The sequence below is a fragment of the Kwoniella newhampshirensis genome, chromosome 14 (genome assembly GCF_039105145.1).
Source record: "Kwoniella newhampshirensis strain CBS 13917 chromosome 14, whole genome shotgun sequence".
Lineage (NCBI taxonomy): Eukaryota > Fungi > Basidiomycota > Tremellomycetes > Tremellales > Cryptococcaceae > Kwoniella > Kwoniella newhampshirensis.
In genome coordinates, this window is record NC_089967.1 from 456074 (window position 1) to 475615 (window position 19542).

The window sequence follows — 19542 nt, forward strand, 5'->3', positions numbered from 1 at the left end:
GACTCTTGATCTTTCAGAGTCCCCTCTCTCGAACCTCGCCCATCATTGCCTCACCTAGAACTGTCGACCTTGAACGCAGGTCCTCCATGAACTGCGTGCTTGATAGCCAGTTCACATACTTGATTACCCTTCGGTCCTGTTTCGCTTCCCGTCCCCCTTGCAAACCCCGCTTAAATCATGGTCGCCGCAAGCAAGAGCACGCCGACAGATCATGTCCAGGTCATTATCTATGCCGGCCACGCGGGACCTACCAGCGCATCGATCGATGATCATCCCACAGACCTGACCTCTTCCACCCTGCCAATGTCAAGTAGCTCAAGTGGCGCCACGCTCTATCAGCTGGGAGATGGAAGCGATAAAGAAGATCCAATCCCACCTGTGATGGAGCGCCCCTCTGCCATCCCAGAGAGCTCTTCAAATGTCCTGGCACCAAGTTCAGATCGGAACGGCCTCTCTCATTCGACGAGCTCAACGAATGTCACGAACGACATCACTCGTGTACAAAGTCTGACTTCTACCCATCATGACAAATACACCAACCACAGAACGAAAACAAGACGACATACACTCACTTCCTCTCCTCCTCGTTCTGGGGGCATTCACACACTTCCACCACCACCACCGCCCGTCCCTGACATCATCAGTTTTTTCGATCCAGCCTCAGCAGGAGGTGGCGGTCCTTTGAGACGTATCGAAACTGCCAGAAGCGAGAGACATGAAGCAGAACAACTTGCAAGAGCAAGAGAGGCAGAGCACAGCATCGAAGGGGACCAGGTTGGTGGCAGAGAGGACGCTCAGCGATTGGGTGGGATTCTGAAACGGTTCAGATCGACCTCTGGAACGGCAAGGAGGAGACCAACGTTCAACCCACCGATCTTACCGTCTCATTTGAACGGGTCAGAGAATGAGGAAGATGATGAAGGTGAAGGGGAAGACGCGGAGATCGAAGTCCAATCGAGATATGTATTGGGTAAAGGAGCAGATGCCCTTGATCTTGTCTTCGGTACTGCTGAGAGATGTCTGGATCTTAGTGTCGATGGGCAGAAGACGGATGAGACGGATTACGCCCATTCCGGCGATTCGACAAAAGATGAAGAGCAACAAGGTGCAGAAGAGGGAGAAGAAGAAGATCTACATGTCTATCCCGATGGAGGATATGGATGGGTCGTCTTGATGTGCTGTGCAACTTTATCGGCCTGTACGATGGGGTGAGCAATTCTTGTTGATATGCCATGAGAGGCTTGGGACGAGTACTGATGGTCTTGGCTGGCATCACAGATGGGGTATGAACTTTGGTGTATTCCAAGAAGTAAGTCTTCGTTTCTACATCTCAAACGAAGTGAAAGCAGCTCGATATTCGTTTCTTTGACAATCCTGTCTGTTGAGTGACGAAGCAAAGCTGATCAAGGTGCCCTACGACGACAGTACTACGCCGCAAACGTATATCCAGGGGCCAACACCTCGATCCTCTCTCTCGGTGGGACATTGTGCGCGTTCGTGAGTCCGTGTCCTACTAGCACACCGGCTGGAAGCCAAGTAGACTGATTTCATAGCCAAGATGATGAACGCAACAGCGTTTCTGTCAGGCCGGTATGGCGATCGATATGGATTCAAGGTGAATTACACGCTCCGTTTACCACTGCGGTGCCACAGTCCATCCATCCACAAGGTTCGGGTCGGCGCCACACTGACCTGTGAACTGTTTCAGCCAGCATTACTCATCGGAGCCATCATCGCTTGGCTGGGTTTATTCCTGGCAGGATGGTCGACCAAGATGTGGCAGATGATTCTCACACAGGTACGTGGGCAGTTGACCACCTCTGCCATGGCGATGCCTACCTCGTGCCATGCGCTTAGGGACGAAAGACGAGCGGTACTAATGGGGTGCTTTCTTGAACCGATCTCAGGGTCTGATCACCGGCATCGGGCAAGGTATCACTATGCCCCTATTCATGTCCCTCCCTTCTCAATGGTTCTACAAGCGAAGAGGACTAGCAAGTGGCATAGCGATCGGCGGCGCTGGCATTGGTGAGTGCGGGGTGAAGTTGGTCGAGCAATGAGCACTGGAACGATGGGCTAATCTGTCATTGTACAGGCGGTGGCACATCGTCTTTGGTGGTGAGACAGCTCTTGACGGCAGTAGGGCACAGGAAGACGCTTTGGTACGTTTCAATCTTGGAATTCAACGTTCTTCCCCGAAATCAGTGTTCAGCAACAAAATTAACCCACCTCACAGGATCATGTCATTCATCAACCTCTTCTTCAGCTTGATATCGATTCTCCTGATACGGACCCGTCCCACGTCTCCCGAAGCTCGCACTGCTGGTAAAGGTCCTTGGATCGATATGACCGTCGTGGGCACTTCAGCCTTCTGGAGCTTGGTACTTGGGATGTTCGTGGCGGTTATCGGATATGCGTGAGTGTGAATGCAATCACAGTAGAAAGAATGATACCATGATGGCGGGAATCTACCGAATCCGTCGTAAGCGAGCCGACGAGCTGAGCGAGCTCTGTACTGGTCATCGTAGCCTCCCATTCAATTTCCTGGCTCAATGGACGCAGCTCAACTTACCAGAACTACCTACGCTTCTGCTCGCTCTGTGAGTCTAACGCGTCAAGTACACGACATACCATACAACCGTGACTGACTCGATGCATGTCTGTAGCCCCGTGACACTCCTCGGCTTCACAGTCTGCATCGGCCGAGCTTTAGTCGGTTTCGTCGCCGACAAACTCGGACCGATGAACACTTTCGTGCTGTGTTTCTTTCTGTCGGGAGTTATCCAGCTAGCCCTCTGGCTCACAGCCAAATCTCTAGCAGGGATATGTGTGTTCGGGGTGATGTTTGGACTGGTGGCACCTGGTTATGTGGGGATTATACCCCAGAATGTGGTGCAGTTGTTTGGACAGGCGAACCTGGCTACAAATGTGGGATTGGTGAGTCAAATCAGACTACGTCGGACTTAAAGTCCAAACATGTCTCCGCCCAAATTGCGAGAGAGGGCGGAGATAAAGCAAAGGACAGGATGTACAACGAGACGTCAGCAACTGATGAGAAACACCTCACGATAGTTACTGCTGGCTAACGGACCAGGCAATTTCATATCGGGCCCGCTCGGAGGAGCCCTTTTCGACGCCAGCGGTGGGACAAGCTTCAACAAAGTCATTATTATGAGTGGATGTCTGCAGATGGGAGGAGCTCTCATCATCTGTTGGGGTGAGTCATATGATTCTGCCTTAAGAGGCGGGGAGGGATCCCTGCTAGAGATGGATTGAGGCTAATTCCACCCGCCCGACCGAGTAGCGAGATATAAAGCCTCTGCCAAAATCTTTGCTAAGATCTGAATACAGAGCAACGGCTCTGGAGAGTCCTTGGATGAACCACATACATGCCTTATGCTGTTTCAGCTCAGCAGATACCTAGCTGTTTGCGTTGTTTGACAAGCTGCATGCATGTTAGCATGATATGTAGATCATCCGGCCATACGCTGGTGCCACTTTGAATTTGCCACTTTCACACATTTTGATACAGTTGCTCGTCGTCATACCCGGTGGAGTATCGACCACTGCATTTCGTATTCGAACTCACTCTCATCTCACTTTTTCAACACCTTCTCAACGTGTCCTGCTCTTGATTTGAATTCCGTTCCCTCACCATGCTGCCTGTACATAGGCGCGTGTCCTCCTTCGCTGGTCGAAAGCTATTCGCAGTGCGCTTGCAGAGCTCCTCAGGAACCCCGCACCCGTCGACCTCGAAATCGAAACCGACCGATCGTGCAGCGTCATCTTCGAACTCGACTCTCAACACAACGCCTGGTGCCCAAGAGGCACAAACGAGTCTCACTGGATCAGCCAAGCTATTCGCAGATGCCATCGCTGAAGAGACGCTTCCTCCCCCCTCATCATCTTCACGCGAACATCTCCGTCTGACTCAGGGACCCGTATGGACCGGCGATGAATCGACACACGATGCGGTGCTGCGTATGTTGACGGATGTGAGCAAACCGCTCCGAAATGACGGTGGGATCAAACATAATGCGGCGGATGAGAAGATCAAAGGCTGGATGAAGGGATTGAATCTCGAACCGAGACTAGGTAGTAATACCCTCGTCACCGATCCCGAAGAAGGAGGAGATGTAGCAGACAAGGTATCGATGGAATCGACGAATCCGCATCGTACGAATATCCCTCCTCATCTGCATCGGCCTTGGCATTCCACTTATACAGGTTCGAAGCCAATTGACGCATCTGATCACACTCCATCCGTCAAATATGGTACATTTATCAAAAAGTCAGCCGATGGCGATTCTTTGACCAATCTCTTGGAATTGCAATTACCGCCAGGGGCCGATGCCAAGACCCGTGCGAGGGTGAAAGCGGCGAGAAAGTCAGGCAAGACAGTCAGGAGACTCGATAGTGCTCGTGAAGGTGCGTTAGATTATAAGCTAGGATTAGGATTGGAAGGTGGACATTTGGTAGAGGTTGGGAGCGAAGGTGAAGCGGGAGATAAGACTTTCAAGGGGAATAGACAGATCAAGGGAAGTAGTGTGTTGGGTGCTGGGAAAGGTAACGCGAGTGGTATGAGAGCATGGACAGGTTTAGTAGAAGATAGAATACAGGTGAGTCTGCATAATGCCCCGCGTATTCCAGTGAAGTGCGCTGATCGGTCACATCCAGCGTGCCAGAGGTGAGCGAAGATGAACGCATGACGTGAACCGTCTTCGTACTGACCGTCTGATGCAGAGGCCGGTTTCTTCAAGATTACAAATGGAAAGGGTATGCCAATCCCTAGAGATCCAGAGGCCAGAAATCCACATATCGGTGAGTTCAGTGTCAATTGCATCTGCTCAACGTGTAACACACCTAACGCGTCTTCCGTTCGCACAGACACGGGCGAGCTGCTAATGTGAGTCAAATTGGCACTCCCTGGTTCAGAGTTGCTGACTCCCCTGCAGGAATAGGATTGTCAAACGACAAGGGGCTCTACCGCCTTGGATCGAATTGCAAAACTCACTTGACGCTACGTTAATTGCCTTTCGGTTGACTTTACTCACGACCTACACCAATTATCTCGTCCGCAACGTCATCTCCACCAATGCGCTATCCCCTCTTCCACCGTTGCATTCAATACCTTCTCAAGATGACGCGTGGGAGGCTCGAGAGCTCAAATTTCATCAAGAGAACATTAAGCAGATTAACGATCTCGTTCGACGGATGAACGCCCAAGCCCCGTCCCCCGCGCGGAGGAATCTCCTCACACTCGAGAACGAGCTGAACAAGATCAGAGGAGATGTGCTGCGAAATGAGGTTTGGAACGAAGTGAGGCGACGAGCGGAAGAGAATGCCAAAATGTCTCAGGGCAGATCATCTAGCTCCAACCTTCAACCTTTCCTTTTCGACAACGAAGGGTGGACCGCTCTGAAGAGTGCAACGAGACGGTCATTCGGGACCATCGCTGCGCCAGTATCTGCCATCATCGGCAAAGGCCGAGGCGCCGGCACGGTCGAAAGTTCTCAGCAAGCATCTGGCGGAGAAGGTGGAAGTAGAAGTCAATATGCGAAATCTGACACACACGACCGTCGATCTTTCAGACTTGTGATTATGGCAGGGGTAGGAGTAGGCGCCATAGTGTACTTCCGGCGGCGACCAGTACAAAACGACTCTGCAATCGACTTCATCCCTCTTCGACCGCCTACCAAGACTCACCCCTCGGCCCCTTCCCATCTCGTCGCTACGTCCCCCGCCGAACAACCACTTACCTTTGTTCGTGTTATCCAACTGTACATTTTCGAACCCATCGCAACGCTCATCCGATTCTTCCACCTTGCATTCCTCTTTGGCCCAGTCATTCTCACTACTCCCATGCTCCTTGTTGGCAAGCCGGAACGACGTCGAAAGGTCGGAAAACCTGTTACTGAGGAACAAGAGAACTGGGGCGCTGTTTGGTGGTATGGTTTCCTGGTGAAACAGATGGAGAGGGCCGGGCCTTCCTTCATCAAGTTAGGTCAATGGGCGGCCTCAAGAGCAGATCTGTTCCCTGCCGAGTTGTGCTCGAAGATGTCGAAACTACATTCAAACGGTAAACCCCATTCCATGGCGCACACAAAGAAGGTTATGGAGAGGGCCTTTGGAGTGAACTTTGATAGTATATTTGAGGAATTTGATCAGGAACCTATTGGATGTGGCGCTATTGCTCAAGTGAGTCGACGGTAGTGTACTTGCCCTAGGACTGTTCGCTAAACGATCTTTCAGGTATACAGAGCGAAGCTCAGACCAGAAGTCCTGGCCGGTGCAACCCGTGCTGGCGCCGATGAGCCTGTCAGATATGGACACGCAGAACCTCACACTGCTTCAGTTGCGATCAAAGTCATCCACCCTCGAATCCGTCAGACCATCCGTAGGGACATCGCAATCATGTCCATTTTTGCCAACTGTCTCAACGCTCTACCTGGTATGGAGTGGCTCTCCATCCCTGAGGAGGTGGCAGTATTCGGAGACATCATGAACTCTCAGCTGGATCTGAGAGTGGAAGCTTCGAATTTGAGAACCTTTGAGACGAACTTCAGCAAACGAGGTAGAACTGTCACTTTCCCTCAGCCTATGGGTCTAGGGAAAAACAAGCAAGGAGAAGAAAGGGAAGAGAGACAAGATGTTCTTATCGAAGAGTTCGAGGATGCTTTGCCGCTCAAGTACTTCTTGACGAACGGAGGTGGACCTTATGACACGAAAATCGCGACCATCGGACTGGATGCATTCTTGGTGAGTCAAGCTCGGTGATCCATTGTCGTAGTAGCGGAATTGACCACACTCGCTTCAGGAAATGCTGTTGCTGGACAACTGGACGCATGGTGATCTGCACCCGTGAGTAAACATAACATCACGCGCTCGAGACCAAATTAATGCTGACGCTTCGTGCTTGGCGTAGGGGAAACATCATGGTTCGCTTCTACAAGCCCTCTACCACAGACTACCTCGGCCCTTTGCTCAACAAGTTCAGTCGTAAATCGCATACACCGCCTTCAAATATCTCACCGTCCTCGACTGTATCAACCGCCGACATGGTGTCCTCACTTTCGACTCTCGCTCACGACCAAGAAGCCTGGATCGCTCGACTTGAACAACTCGACTCGGAGGGTTATCAACCGCAATTGATCTTCATCGATGCGGGTCTAGTGACTTCTCTTGACGACACGAACCGACGCAATTTTCTCGACTTGTTTTCCGCAGTCGCGACATTTGACGGATACAAAGCTGGTAAACTAATGGTCGAACGTTGTCGACTTCCCGATCATGTCATTGACGAAGAAACATTCGCACTGAAAATGCAGCACATCGTGCTGAGTGTGAAAAGCAAGACGTTCAGTTTGGCAAAGATCAAAATCAGCGATATCCTGACCGATGTCCTGAACGCGGTCAGAACACATCATGTCAAGCTGGAAGGTGATTTCGTGAATACTGTCCTGTCGATCTTGCTACTGGAAGGAATCGGAAGACAATTGGATCCCGAGATGGATTTGTTCCAATCGGCCTTACCGATTCTGAGACAGTTGGGTCGGCAGATGGGTACGAGAGAAGCGTATTCGGCGACACCGAAAGGGAGTCTTCTGGCTATGATCAAGGTGAGTTGTATGCGAAAATGAATGTGTCAAATGCTGATCACGCTCGTTATCAGTTGTGGGTATGGGTCGAGGCTCGTTCAGTGGCAGGCGAGGTGTCGGCAATAGATCAATGGATCAAGGTGAGTCAGCGGACGGTCATTCGATCGCGCGAAATCGTGCTGATGTCGTTTACGATACGCAGTACGATCGACTCACACCGTCCATCTAAGTTTCAGGAAAATATTACATACAGTAGAAGGGATCTGAGAAGGATACAAGTATATATAGTAACAACTCTCACACGTCATGTTGTTTGGTTCAAGTGGTGTTGTATGCTTCTTGAAATGGAGCGAATGCATAGATATGTAACTATTGTGCAGGGTATGTGCGAAGTGAGTCGTACGCTGTGCGAGTGGGACAGGACTCGCACGGTAATATCGTAGAGATGTTTGTCGGCAGCAGAAGACCTGGTGAATGTGGAGATTGAGCGAATCATGTCGTCCAGTGGGGAGTCGAGTGCCGCTTCCGTCGTATATTGACCAACATTTACACTGAGATCGCTATCGATGGCACCAGTCGGTTTTGTATAGTGTATCGTCCGTCCAACCACTCATTGTCATGGCTCTGTCGATTCCGAGTCTGGTTGAGTACGGTCGTTGGTCGACGAAGGTCTCCTCCTCGAGTACGCTCTCTCGATAGCAGGTACCGGACTGATACTTTCCGCTGTAGAAGGGTTCCTATCCCACTTCGTACCTCTCAAATCGGTAGTCATCGTCTTACTATCCCCGGACGATCTGAATCTCACACCTTTACCAAGTCCAATATCCCCTTCTTGACTATACAGGATCCTGCCCTCATCGTTATGTAGCAGTCCACCCTCATCGCCTGCCCCCTCTCCGCCGCCGCCACCGCCACCGACGGAGGACTTATCCCTGAACTTCGATCTCAAGATCCTGCTAACTGCTTCTACGCTGATCCCGAATTTGGCCGATAAGACAGGTTTCGTGAACTTGTCCGGATCTAATGAATGTAGAGTCCGAAGTCCCGCCATGGCTGAATAAGTCAGCTTCTTCGTTGGTGACCAAGGACCAATTCTCGTCTGGGCTTTGGAGGAAGGAATATCTGTAGCGTCATCTGACGTGAGAGGAAAAGAGGAAGGGATGGCGGATCGTGTGAGTTTCGAGTGAGATGTATATCTATGTGTGGATGGTTGATTTCTTTCTCGCGAAAAATTCGATGAGCGAGGGGTATCAGGCGGTGGTCGGACAGGACGTGATCGATTTGATGGGTCTGGATACGAAGCAGTCCTAGGAGAGCGGGACCGACTGTGCTCCCGGACCCGCTGAGCTGTTTGCGATCCACCAAGTCTTCGCCCGTCATCGTACGGATTCCGAGGGGACGGAAGCTCACGCGAGGGAGCTGTGGAGAATTGCAGATGGGCAGTCGGGGGACATAATCGACATGCTATTCTGGACAGGGTCGGTCGGATCGACTTGAATTTGGACGTCGACGCCGACGCCGATGTCGAAGCTGTCAAGCAGGACATCGCGATTGACGGAGAGAGAGCACGAAGATGGGGTGCTCGTGGATCGTGATCGTTATCGTGAACGGTGCAGTCGTGACTGCTTGGCTTGACTGATCGTGTCGTCGAAAGAGATCGATTCCCGCGAGACAGAAGAAAGAGGTGGACGAGAAAAGTGGAGAGAAACCTACTGACCGGTTTTTTGCCGGGGAAGATCGGAGATGTTACGTAAGCTAATCTTGTTTGTTCATCGACCTCCACTCTGTCCGGTGTTGATTTTCTGGATTCGCAACTTTTTTGTGCTGGGTCATAGTTATAGGACACAGGTGTTGATCCAACTATTCTCGCTGTTGTCTTCTTACTGACACAAACAAGTAGCTTCAAAGATGCCCGACATCAAGCTGAGAAACCAGGTGAGCACATCCCTTCTCTCGTTTTTTTTTCTGTCTCGATTGGTGGACTCAGTATCTACTCCAGCTAATTTCTCTCCTTCGCCCGTTCATCGTCCTGCCTACTCGGACAGCCCTTCGACCTATCGTTTCACCCTACCGAGTCAGTCCTCTACGCATCCCTACTCACCGGTGAGATCAAAGCGTGGCGATACGATGATCGGTCAGGGGAGACATCCACTTCGTGGTCCGTGAGACCGAGTAAGAGGACGGCGAGAGCGGTGGTGGTCGAAGAAGCGGGGGAGAATGTCTGGGTAGGAGGGAAGAGTGGGGCATTGTTGTGAGTGTGCTTGCTACCTATTTAATATTCCCAGCAGATCTTCGTCTTGGGTAGACGATGACGTCGTAGATGACACGGATCTCTATTGCTGTGAAAGATAATGAGCTGAACGTCGTATGTATGTTGGTAGCCAGCTCAACGCATCGACCGGAGCTGTGGTCCAGGAACGAGACGAAGCGCACGAGTGAGGCTCACTTCACAATGTATGGAAGGAGAAACCTGACCAGGCCAAATCATAGCGTACCGATCAACCGAGTGTTCTGCGTCAATGCCAACCTGGTTGCCACAGGTGACGACGATGGTGTGATCAAAGTGAGTTCGCGTGCAGCGTCTGCGCCCTCTCTCTTGTCCCGAGTCCATTGTCGTTGACCTACCATACCTTGCAGCTCTGGGACCCACGACAGCCTGCAGCGCTGAGATCATACAACCAACATTTCGACTATATTTCAGATTTCGTTTATTTCGACGATAAACGGCAATTGGTAACTACCTCGTACGTCAATTGTTTCCTTTCTTCAACCTCTCAAGAATGATCTTATCGAGCCAAGCTGAGATGGCGCGTGGTGTTCAGCGGAGACGGTCATCTTTCCGTCATAGACATCCGATCGAATAAACCTACTCCTCTTTCCGTGTCCGATGATCAAGAGGACGAATTACTTTCGATCGTGCCTATCAAAGGAGGGAGTAAAGCCGTTGTCGGATCAGGTCTGGGTATACTGTCAATATGGAATCGTAAACAGGGATGGGGGGATTGTGAGTTGATCCCATTTCCAGCACGTAAAGTAGTGTCAAGTAGCTAAGGCCGCCGCTTCTAGGTGTGGACAGAATACCGGGACATCCGGCGTCTATCGATGCTATCGCTCCTCTGACAGACGATATCATCGCGACTGGTTCAGAAGACGGTATGATCAGAGTGATGCAAGTCTTACCGCACAAGTTCTGTGAGTCACACACACACACACGCAAATGACGAGTAGCGGCTGTATCGCCAGTGTTAGATGCTGATATGCTGGCTATGTGAACTTAGTGGGAGTCATCGCCACTCACGAAGAATACCCTATCGAACGGATCAAACTTGACAGAAACGGGAAATGGCTCGGCAGTGTCTCGCACGACGAGTGTCTCAAACTCACCGATGTCGAAGATCTTTTCGAGGATAGCGACAATGAAGATGAAGATGAAGATGAGGAGATGGAAGATGAGGAGAGCAAAGCGGGTGATGCCGAGGGAGATGCTGACTCGGATTCTGATGATGAACCTACTGCTGCGAAGAAGATGAGGAAGAACAAAGGTGGGATGGGAGATATGGGTAGGACTCATGCTCAAAATAACAACGATGATTTCTTTGCGGATCTGTAGATATCATATAGATACAATGCATATATTGAAAACGGTCCGTCCTACTCTACTATGTTTGTCGTCCGTCATTGACTCTGCTGAAACTGCAAGGCCGCATTATACGCTTCACCTTTATCGACATATACACCCCATTCATCACCCTCGATCTCAGTCGTCAATCTCCCCACACCACTCTCTTTCCAATCGTCCACTGTGGATGCCAACACGGAATGCTCACCCTTACCTTCACCAGTACCAGACCACCAACATCTCTCGACCATCTCCAATCGTACCAGAGCTAGGCCGACGGTGTTTTGGAGGGACAGAATCCGACCTGCAGATCTCGGCTTACGCGTAGCGGAAGATGAGGGCGGATGATAGGTCACCTCGAGTGGTAATGTTGGGGAAAGGGCGAGTGTACCAGGAGATGAGATGAGAGAGGAAAGAGGTGTTTTGGTGTTGGTGTTGATGTTCGGTTTGGATAAGGGGACAAGTCGGATTGGTAGTATACGTTTACGAGTGGCGCCGGTGTGATATGTTCGGACGGTGAGTTCTTGGCCCAAATAACAGCCTTTACGAAAGTCGACTGGCAAAGATGAGGAAAGCGAATTCGGGAGTCAGCTCATGAGGACACTCGATTCGTTCTAGTGGCACGTCGACACCGGCCACTCACCACCGCCATGTATGTCCATACAGCTCTCTAACGGCAGCGCAGAGCCTGGTATAACCTCATTGGGACCCTCTGGTACGCCGAGCAGCATCCTGTGGAGATTGTATTCGTCGGTCAGGGCTGTGTCATGGGACGTTGCGAGTGAGGCTGAACCGATGGGTAGCCAATAGTGACACGTCGTCAGCTCTAACGACGTATATGTTTGCACTAAATAGTGAGGTTTTGAGAACTGATCTCAAGGAGCAGCCACTCACGCTTCTCTCCCTTCGGCACAAGCAGCTGTCTTCCCATGCTCCCCCACCCAGCTCTCAAATCCCAGCTTCCCACCTCCCCATCACCCAATCCCAGATCTCCTACTCTTCCATCTTCCCAGACCCATTGACTCTCCGCTGCGCCTCCACTTCCCATCCTCCAACTCCGTATCGGTCTCGTCCCATCACTTCCCTCTGCTACACCCTCCGTTGATGATGAAGAGGAAGAGGAACCCCAAGCTGACCAAGCATCCCATTCGCTTGATACGTCTCTGATCTTCACTTTGGCCCTCAATCTGAATGGAGGCAAGAGACTCTGTAGAGGAGCCGGATGAACCGATGGTGATTCGTGGGAGATCAGATACGAAGGTGGAGACCCACTCCTAGTCGCGCCATGATGACGAGGGAAGATGAAGGTGGTGTGTAGGACCCTTCCTGACGCATTCAAGAACCCGCTGTATCCTCCACCGAGCGAATCGACATCCTTACAACTGAGACCTTTGAGGAACTTTTGAGCGTCAGGTCCGGTCAATTCGAGTATCGATCGATGGGGCAGTGGAGCCAGTCTCGGACGTGATGCTGATGCCGATGCCGATGCCGATGCTACTGAACTTAAGGCTCGGATCATTGGAGTCGGCATGATGTGATTGTATATGGTTCTGGATAGGTTGTAGGGGCGGCTGAGTCATAGTCACAGTCGACCACCCCCCATTTTGATTTCCGGAACGCCTCATCGGGAAAAAAGAGGTGGAGGGGGAACATTGTTCGATGTGGTGCTTACGTAAGGGAATTCTGGCCAGGTACGATGCGCGACTTGACTGGGAAAAAGGGGGAACCCGATGATGATGAGTGCCATCTCACATGCATGATGAGCAGTGATAGTGGTAGTCCAACCCCACAAGAACAGGCAGATCGTTCATGTCATCTACCCATGCATCTATCTGCCCAGGGCCGGGGTGATGATTCGAGGCTGTGCTGTCTTTGGTACCAGAGTACGAGATTTAGATTAAAAGTGGCTTGGAGAGATTGACTAGCTTAGCTAGACTGAAAGATAACCGACCGTCGTGACACACCTCCACCAGCGTACGATCAGAGGATTCTTTGAAAGCCCGGACCTACCAGACGCATCTCATCTTGATCCATACACTCCACCTATAAAAAGATCAAGGAGGAGTCTCGTAGCTGCGTGGACCCCATCCAGCATCTGCACCCTTCCCCTTCCTCGAATCTCCGTCCACGCCATGCTTCCTCGATCTCGTCTCGGTCTTCGGCCGCTCTTGCTCCCATCTCGTCTCGTCGCACGACAATCTCTTCGGCTCTACAGCACTCCTCCCACACCTTCTCCCTCCTCGTCCGGCGTGAGGACCACCGCGTTTCTCTCCGTCGCTCTGCTCGCTTCAGCTTATGCTGTGTATCAATATGAGCAACAGTCATCGTCATCCGCTGAATCAGGTGGAGGTTCGCTCCTCGGGATCACCACAAAGCGACCCACTTTCGAAACACGTATCCGGGGATCAGAGGGTGTGGAGACGCACACCTTTGTCAGGAAGACAGAAGCTGAACAGGAAAAGATGTTGACGGAGAATGAGAGTGGAGAGCGGGATCTGAAGAGGATTGGTAATCCGGTCACTCGATGGGATACCAATTGGGTCGGCTCGAACGAACCGTGTGAAGATCGATTCAAGAGTAACCTCATCCCCCGGGAAATGGGGTCCGAAGAAGCTCTGGCAAGACGTAAGAGTCAGGAGGGATGGTTCTCTTGGTTCTCTGGTGGTGCGACTCCTCCTTCGACTACCGGGGTAGCGGAGGGAAAGAACGATTTGATGCTCTTCTCGATCATCGATGGACATGGCGGAGACGCTACTTGTAGATTGTTGGAAAAGACTTTACATCCGGTCGTAGCTGTCGCTCTGGCAGGACTGCAAGCGGGCTTCTTGCCGCCTACAGAGGGCGGGTGGAAGAAATGGGGAGGTTATCTGAGTCCTTGGTATTGGGCTGGTAGCGGCAAGGTCTGGACACCGGACAACGTCACTTCGACCTTACAGAACGCGTGAGTTTATCCGACCTTCTCGACGTATACGGTTGGCCGCGTACTGGCCCTGGTACAACGAACGCATGTAGGACATATGCTCACTCTGATCCCATACAGCTTTGTTCAGCTAGACGACAGTATCTCCCTAACACCCGTTCGACTGATTCCGACCCTCTCACAGCCAGTCTCAGCAAAAGCTGATCCATCGGCCCCTACCCCTCGTCAAACGTTCGTCGCATTGGCTGAACCTGCAGCAGCAGGCGCTTGCGCGGTCACCGCTCTCGTCGACGCAGAACACGACGATCTGTACGTCGCGCTTGTGGGGGACTGTAGGGCTGTTGCGGGATGGCAGGGACCCGATGGGAGATGGAGATGTGATGTCTTGACGGAAGATCAGATGGGTGAGAATCCGAAGGAAATCGCTAGGTGAGTGACGCAACCCAATATACTGCCATCATCATATCGAAGGACAGAGGGGAACGCTTCTCGTAGGAACGACGATAGCTGATTCCTCGTCACAGAGTGCAGAGTGAACATCCCGCTTCTGAGCGAGATACCGTTATCCAGCGAGGACGAGTCCAAGGTGGTCTTCAACCCACCCGAGCCTTTGGTGATGCCGTGTACAAATGGACAATCGATCAGAACAAGGTGTAGGTCCAAATTCACTTCCATGTGAGCCAACGCTGATAAGGATCCTTGAACGCTATAGCATTTCGGACGCATTCAAAGCAGAAGGTGTCAAGCCCCGTGCGCAACGACCGTGGAACTTCACGCCGCCTTATGTGTCGGGCAAGCCAGAGGTGACATACAGGAATTTGCATACTGAGAATGGCGAGAAGCTCAAATTCCTCATCATGGCCACGGACGGTCGTGAGTGTCCAAGTGTGGCATTTCTTGATAGAAAATCCAGCTAAATCAACCATTCATGAAGTGTGGGATCGAATCACTTCAGAAGAAGCTACCCTTCTCCTGGCCTCATACATGGCTCACCCAACTCACAACGAGATCGCCAAAACATCCCTTCCCAACATCTTCCCACTTGTCCCTCCTCTCCCTGCATCCGAACGTCTCTATCCTGCTCAAGACCTTCCTCAACCACCTAATGAGACTTGGGTATACGAGGGTGACGAGAATGCAGCAACGCATCTGATCAGGAATTCGTTGGCTGGAGGCGATAAGAAGGCCCGGGGGGAATTGTTAAGTATGCATGGTGAGGTCACCAGATGGATGAGGGACGATATCACAGTGACGTGAGTGGTTGGCTCTTTTCTTTCTGCTCGATATATACGCTGATGACGAACCACATACCAGTGTGGTCTTCTTCGACGATGAGGTGAAAAACGCGGTTTGATGAGCCACAATGGGACAGAAAACGACAGAGGGAAGAGGCAGATATACTTGTAGCTTGTGGTCTATCAACGTGTGGAACGGAAGTCGGTTTGGTTCTGGGGCATTCTTCATACTGTCTCAACGTCGTCGAGTCGAGCACTTGTGCATATCGGGTTGTTGTCCGCGTCATGTCTGTCGACCATAAGTCAAGTCACAAAGATGATTTATCCATTCATGCCTTGATGACACCGCCAGAAGATTGCATCGAGTTCGAGTTCACGCCCACGCCCAAACCACGTGGGCCGCCCATCCCATTGAACGCGCCCTAACCATCCTGCAATAGACTACAGATAGTATACGAGTCTTTCGCTCTGTGTCTCCGCAATCGTCTTCCCCTTGAGCCTAGCTAGCACTCTGTGAGGAGGCAAGATGGACGACCTCCTGGACCTCAACTGGTCTTCTTCATCGACATCTCAGTCACGCTCAGGGTCCAACGTTCCTCAGAAACCAGCATCAGCATCAACGACCTCCGCCTTCGACTTCCTCTCCCAACCTACATCTCAAGGTCAAGGGGGATTACGATCCACCACTCCGAATTACTATTCCTCAACACCACTGAGGGCATCCACCCCGATTGCCGCTATCCAAACTCCTGGTGTCGGGAGTGCGATCAATGCTCCTGCTGCAAATCGACTTGCAGCTGGAACGGGCTTGCGAGCCCCAGGCTCAGGCAATGCAACCCCCTTATCGGGGAATGGTACGCCCAACATCCCTCAAGTGTCTAATATGGGCGGAGCGACTTCCGCTACCGGTGGTGGAAAAGGAACCAAACCCAATGGTGATGGAGGAGTCGGATTAGACGCTTTCTCCTCATTGTTATCAATCTCTACGACAGGTACAACCCCGGGGGTCAGTAAAAATATGACGATGGCGGAGAAACAGGCGGCAATGGTCGAAGAAAAGAGGAAGAGGGATGAAGAGGACAGGAAGCGATTCGAGGCAGAAGGCGCCTTCTGGGATCATCTAGGAGGAGGAGGAGGGAGTAGCGGATCTTCAAAGCCCACTACCAAAACAACGACGCGGGGACAGAAAGAGAATGATGGTTTAGAAGCGGTCCTCAAGCCTACGCCGACTCCATCTGCCAAGCCTCCTGCTTCGGCTACACGAGACCAGTTCGTTGATATCCTCGCCCCTTCTCCGGCTCGTGGAGGTGGACCACTAAAGTCGACATCCGCCGCGGGCGGTATATTCTGGAACGATTATGATGATGATCTTCTCACTTCAGCTCCAGCTGCATCTGCTAAGGTTGCTTCCAGCAAATCTCCTGCTCCACCTGCCGACCCATTCGACTTTGACGCTCTTGCTTCATCTACGTCAGCTCCTGCTTCCAGTGTTCCATCACAATTCAATGGCACAGGCGCCGGCTTTAGCAGTAGGAATGGAGGATCTGGTATGAGGACTCCTGTTTCAGATTTCGATTTTGAAGAGCGAGATGGAGAGGAGGAAGAAGATATCCTGGGAGATCTGGGCAGACCTGTTGTTGCTAGATCTGCACCGGTCACCGCTCAATCTCAGGTGAGACATGTGCTGTGTTCTGTGGTGATGGACATGAAGACTGATCATGTCAATGCCCTTCTCTGTTCCTAGTCTGGTCCGTCTCGACCGACCAAGAAGTCCGCCCCTCGCTCTGTCTCACCTCCGCCCCACATTGTTGGTCAGATCGTGGAGATGGGCTTCTCCCCTGCTCAAGCCAGACAAGCCCTCGCAAAGACTTCCGACGGACTTGACGTTCAAGCCGCTATGGAGATACTCCTATCCGGTGGTAGTGGAAGCGGTAGCGGACAACGGTCTCGAGAGGATGCAAGACGACAGGAAGAATTCTCAGGAGGCGAAGAGGAGAACGATGATGAGCGGATCGAATATCTTCGCCAACGTCGAGAGGAAGAGGAGAAAGAACGACGTCGACGTCGTCGCGCTGGACCTTCTCGGGATAGTGTGAGGGCTCGAACACAAGAAGAGCGAGAACAAGAGAGGAGTGAGACGGCGACGCCCTTGACCGCTGCTCAAGCACAAGAGCAGGCAGAGAAAATATTAGCTCAAGCTTCGGAGATTGGACAGAATATGTTCAGTAAAGCGACATCGTTCTGGAACACCGGCAAGGAGAAAGCTATGAAAGTCTACGAGGAACAGAGAAAGGCATTAGAAGCGCAAGCTCAAGCAGCCGGGAATGCATCAGGAGGGGAAGGAGGAGTAGGGCGAAGACAGATCAGAACGGATGGGAAACCGAGATGGATGGTGGAGGCGGAAGCGGCACAAGCAGGAGAATGGGATGGAATAGATGATAAAGAGGCGAGAGGCGGAGATGAAGGATTTAGAGATGATGATGATATGGAAAGTCCCCCACGACGAACGAAAGCAAGTGGCCCGACACGACCTACGACAAATGGAGCTGGACCGTCTGGACGACAGAATGCGCCAACCTCACGAGAGCAGACTCAGCGACCACAGAAAACGCCTGATGGCGGAGGATATAGATCGGCGAAAGAAAGAGCTGATCTCCTCTTTGCTGATGAGGAACCAAAGCGGCATATATCACCTGCCCGACATCTGAAGCCTGCTGCTGCGGCTACCGCTTTCGCGCCGCGCGCTCCTCCTGCTGCCGTCGTCCCGGCCAAACCCCTTCCTGCAAGGCAGCTCATCTCGGCCACACCTCAACAGATCCAGACTTCGGCTGCGCACAAGGCGAAAGGCAATGAGCACTTCAAACTGGGGCGCTTCGCTGAAGCTGATTCAGCTTACACTTCCGCAATCTCCGCTCTGCCCGAAGGACATCTGTACCTTATTCCCATTCATAACAACCGTGCGGCTGCGAGATTAAAGCTTGGTGATTCGGCACCCGCAGCAGCGGACTGTACCATCGTAATCAACCTTATCGGTCCGACATATCACCCTAGTAAAGAAGCGCCGTTGCCGAGCGAAGTTGCATCGGAAGTGAAGTTGGGCGATGGGATGGTCAAAGCTATGATCAAAAGAGCTCAAGCTTGGGAGATGGGAGAAAAGTGGAAGAACGCGTTGGAAGATTGGGAGAAGCTTTTAGCTATCGATGCGGCTGTTGTGGGATCATCTGCAACGGCGACGAGAAACCTTGCGGCAGAAGGTGCACGGAGAGCAAGAAAGATGCTGGCGGGCGGTGACGGTCTCAAGCCTGCTTCAGCGTCGGGTGTCGTTGTCAAACCTAAACCTAAAGCTACCTCGAAACAAACGGCTCCACCGAAACCGAGTGATATCGAGACTTCGGCAGCTGTGGCTGATCTTCGAAAAGCGGCTCAATTGGCTGAGAAAGAAGATGAACAAAGACAATCGATCAAAGATACCATCGAAACCAAGATCAATGCGTGGAAAAGTGGCAAAGAGACGAATTTGCGAGCGTTGATAGCGAGTCTCGATATGGTGCTCTGGGATGAAATAATGAAGGGTGGATTGAAAGTGGGGATGCATGAACTGATCACGGAGAAGCAGGTCAAGATCAAGTATATGAAGGTCGTTGCGAGACTACATCCCGATAAGGTGAGTGGGGTCGTTCGTTGTGTGGGGGTACTCTGCGCGGAACGGAGTCGCGAATGCTCTGAGGTAAGAGAAGTACGGTATAGTGTGCTGTCAAAGCGATTCACGCAGAAAAGCTGAAGCAGCAAAGCCTTGATGAAGAATCGTGGTGTAGCTGATGAAATGGATCTCTCTGCAACAGCTCAACACGCAAAACACGACCGTGGAACAAAGAATGCTGGCCAACGGCGCCTTTGGGGCGCTGAGTGAGGCGTGAGTGTGATTATTTGGCAGAATCGGCGATTATAACTCTAGGTGAACGGATGTACGAGAGTGATACGCTGACTTCTCTGACCAGGTGGCAAGCATTCACCAAGTGATCTTCCATACTTGCGTTACATTCGGAGACAATAGTCACGTCAGGCTGCATACAGACCTGTTCGCGTCGTACGAAACCAACGGCAGAGCATGTATTGTATGGCAATGCGTGTGCGTGTGCGGGCTGATGGACGAGTGTACGGCCCTGTCGC

At 51.7% G+C, this 19542-nt stretch overlaps 7 protein-coding genes across 7 annotated transcripts; 5 read left to right on the top strand and 2 right to left on the bottom strand.

Moving 5' to 3' along the window:
• Window positions 1–177: 177 nt before the first annotated feature.
• On the top strand, window positions 178–3345 carry IAR55_006528 (uncharacterized protein; the record flags this gene model as incomplete). The annotated part of the gene is made up of 12 exons (XM_066949609.1): window positions 178–1208; window positions 1279–1309; window positions 1426–1497; window positions 1559–1615; window positions 1709–1798; window positions 1908–2028; window positions 2096–2162; window positions 2237–2416; window positions 2529–2600; window positions 2667–2937; window positions 3073–3217; window positions 3305–3345. The coding sequence occupies 12 exons, from the start codon at window positions 178–180 to the stop codon at window positions 3343–3345; spliced, it is 2178 nt and encodes a 725-aa protein (XP_066799903.1).
• A 311-nt stretch (window positions 3346–3656) lies between these two features.
• On the top strand, window positions 3657–7827 carry IAR55_006529 (uncharacterized protein; the record flags this gene model as incomplete). The annotated part of the gene is made up of 10 exons (XM_066949610.1): window positions 3657–4619; window positions 4678–4687; window positions 4744–4821; window positions 4888–4906; window positions 4956–6198; window positions 6253–6759; window positions 6818–6861; window positions 6926–7619; window positions 7673–7738; window positions 7801–7827. 10 exons carry the CDS (start codon window positions 3657–3659, stop codon window positions 7825–7827), a joined length of 3651 nt encoding a protein of 1216 aa, XP_066799904.1.
• Window positions 7828–8214: 387 nt separating this feature from the next.
• On the bottom strand, window positions 8215–9144 carry IAR55_006530 (uncharacterized protein; the record flags this gene model as incomplete). Its single annotated transcript, XM_066949611.1, has 1 exon — window positions 8215–9144. One exon carries the CDS (start codon window positions 9142–9144, stop codon window positions 8215–8217), a length of 930 nt encoding a protein of 309 aa, XP_066799905.1.
• Window positions 9145–9506: 362 nt separating this feature from the next.
• Window positions 9507–11208, top strand: IAR55_006531 (uncharacterized protein; the record flags this gene model as incomplete). The annotated part of the gene is made up of 8 exons (XM_066949612.1): window positions 9507–9533; window positions 9644–9849; window positions 9980–10033; window positions 10089–10161; window positions 10236–10342; window positions 10421–10602; window positions 10665–10790; window positions 10877–11208. The coding sequence occupies 8 exons, from the start codon at window positions 9507–9509 to the stop codon at window positions 11206–11208; spliced, it is 1107 nt and encodes a 368-aa protein (XP_066799906.1).
• Window positions 11209–11273: 65 nt separating this feature from the next.
• Window positions 11274–12748, bottom strand: IAR55_006532 (uncharacterized protein; the record flags this gene model as incomplete). Its single annotated transcript, XM_066949613.1, has 3 exons — window positions 11274–11773; window positions 11861–12004; window positions 12112–12748. 3 exons carry the CDS (start codon window positions 12746–12748, stop codon window positions 11274–11276), a joined length of 1281 nt encoding a protein of 426 aa, XP_066799907.1.
• A 601-nt stretch (window positions 12749–13349) lies between these two features.
• Window positions 13350–15491, top strand: IAR55_006533 (uncharacterized protein; the record flags this gene model as incomplete). The annotated part of the gene is made up of 6 exons (XM_066949614.1): window positions 13350–14158; window positions 14258–14566; window positions 14662–14790; window positions 14850–15010; window positions 15072–15390; window positions 15452–15491. The coding sequence occupies 6 exons, from the start codon at window positions 13350–13352 to the stop codon at window positions 15489–15491; spliced, it is 1767 nt and encodes a 588-aa protein (XP_066799908.1).
• Window positions 15492–15898: 407 nt separating this feature from the next.
• On the top strand, window positions 15899–19392 carry IAR55_006534 (uncharacterized protein; the record flags this gene model as incomplete). The annotated part of the gene is made up of 4 exons (XM_066949615.1): window positions 15899–17044; window positions 17117–19036; window positions 19215–19285; window positions 19371–19392. 4 exons carry the CDS (start codon window positions 15899–15901, stop codon window positions 19390–19392), a joined length of 3159 nt encoding a protein of 1052 aa, XP_066799909.1.
• Window positions 19393–19542: the final 150 nt, after the last annotated feature.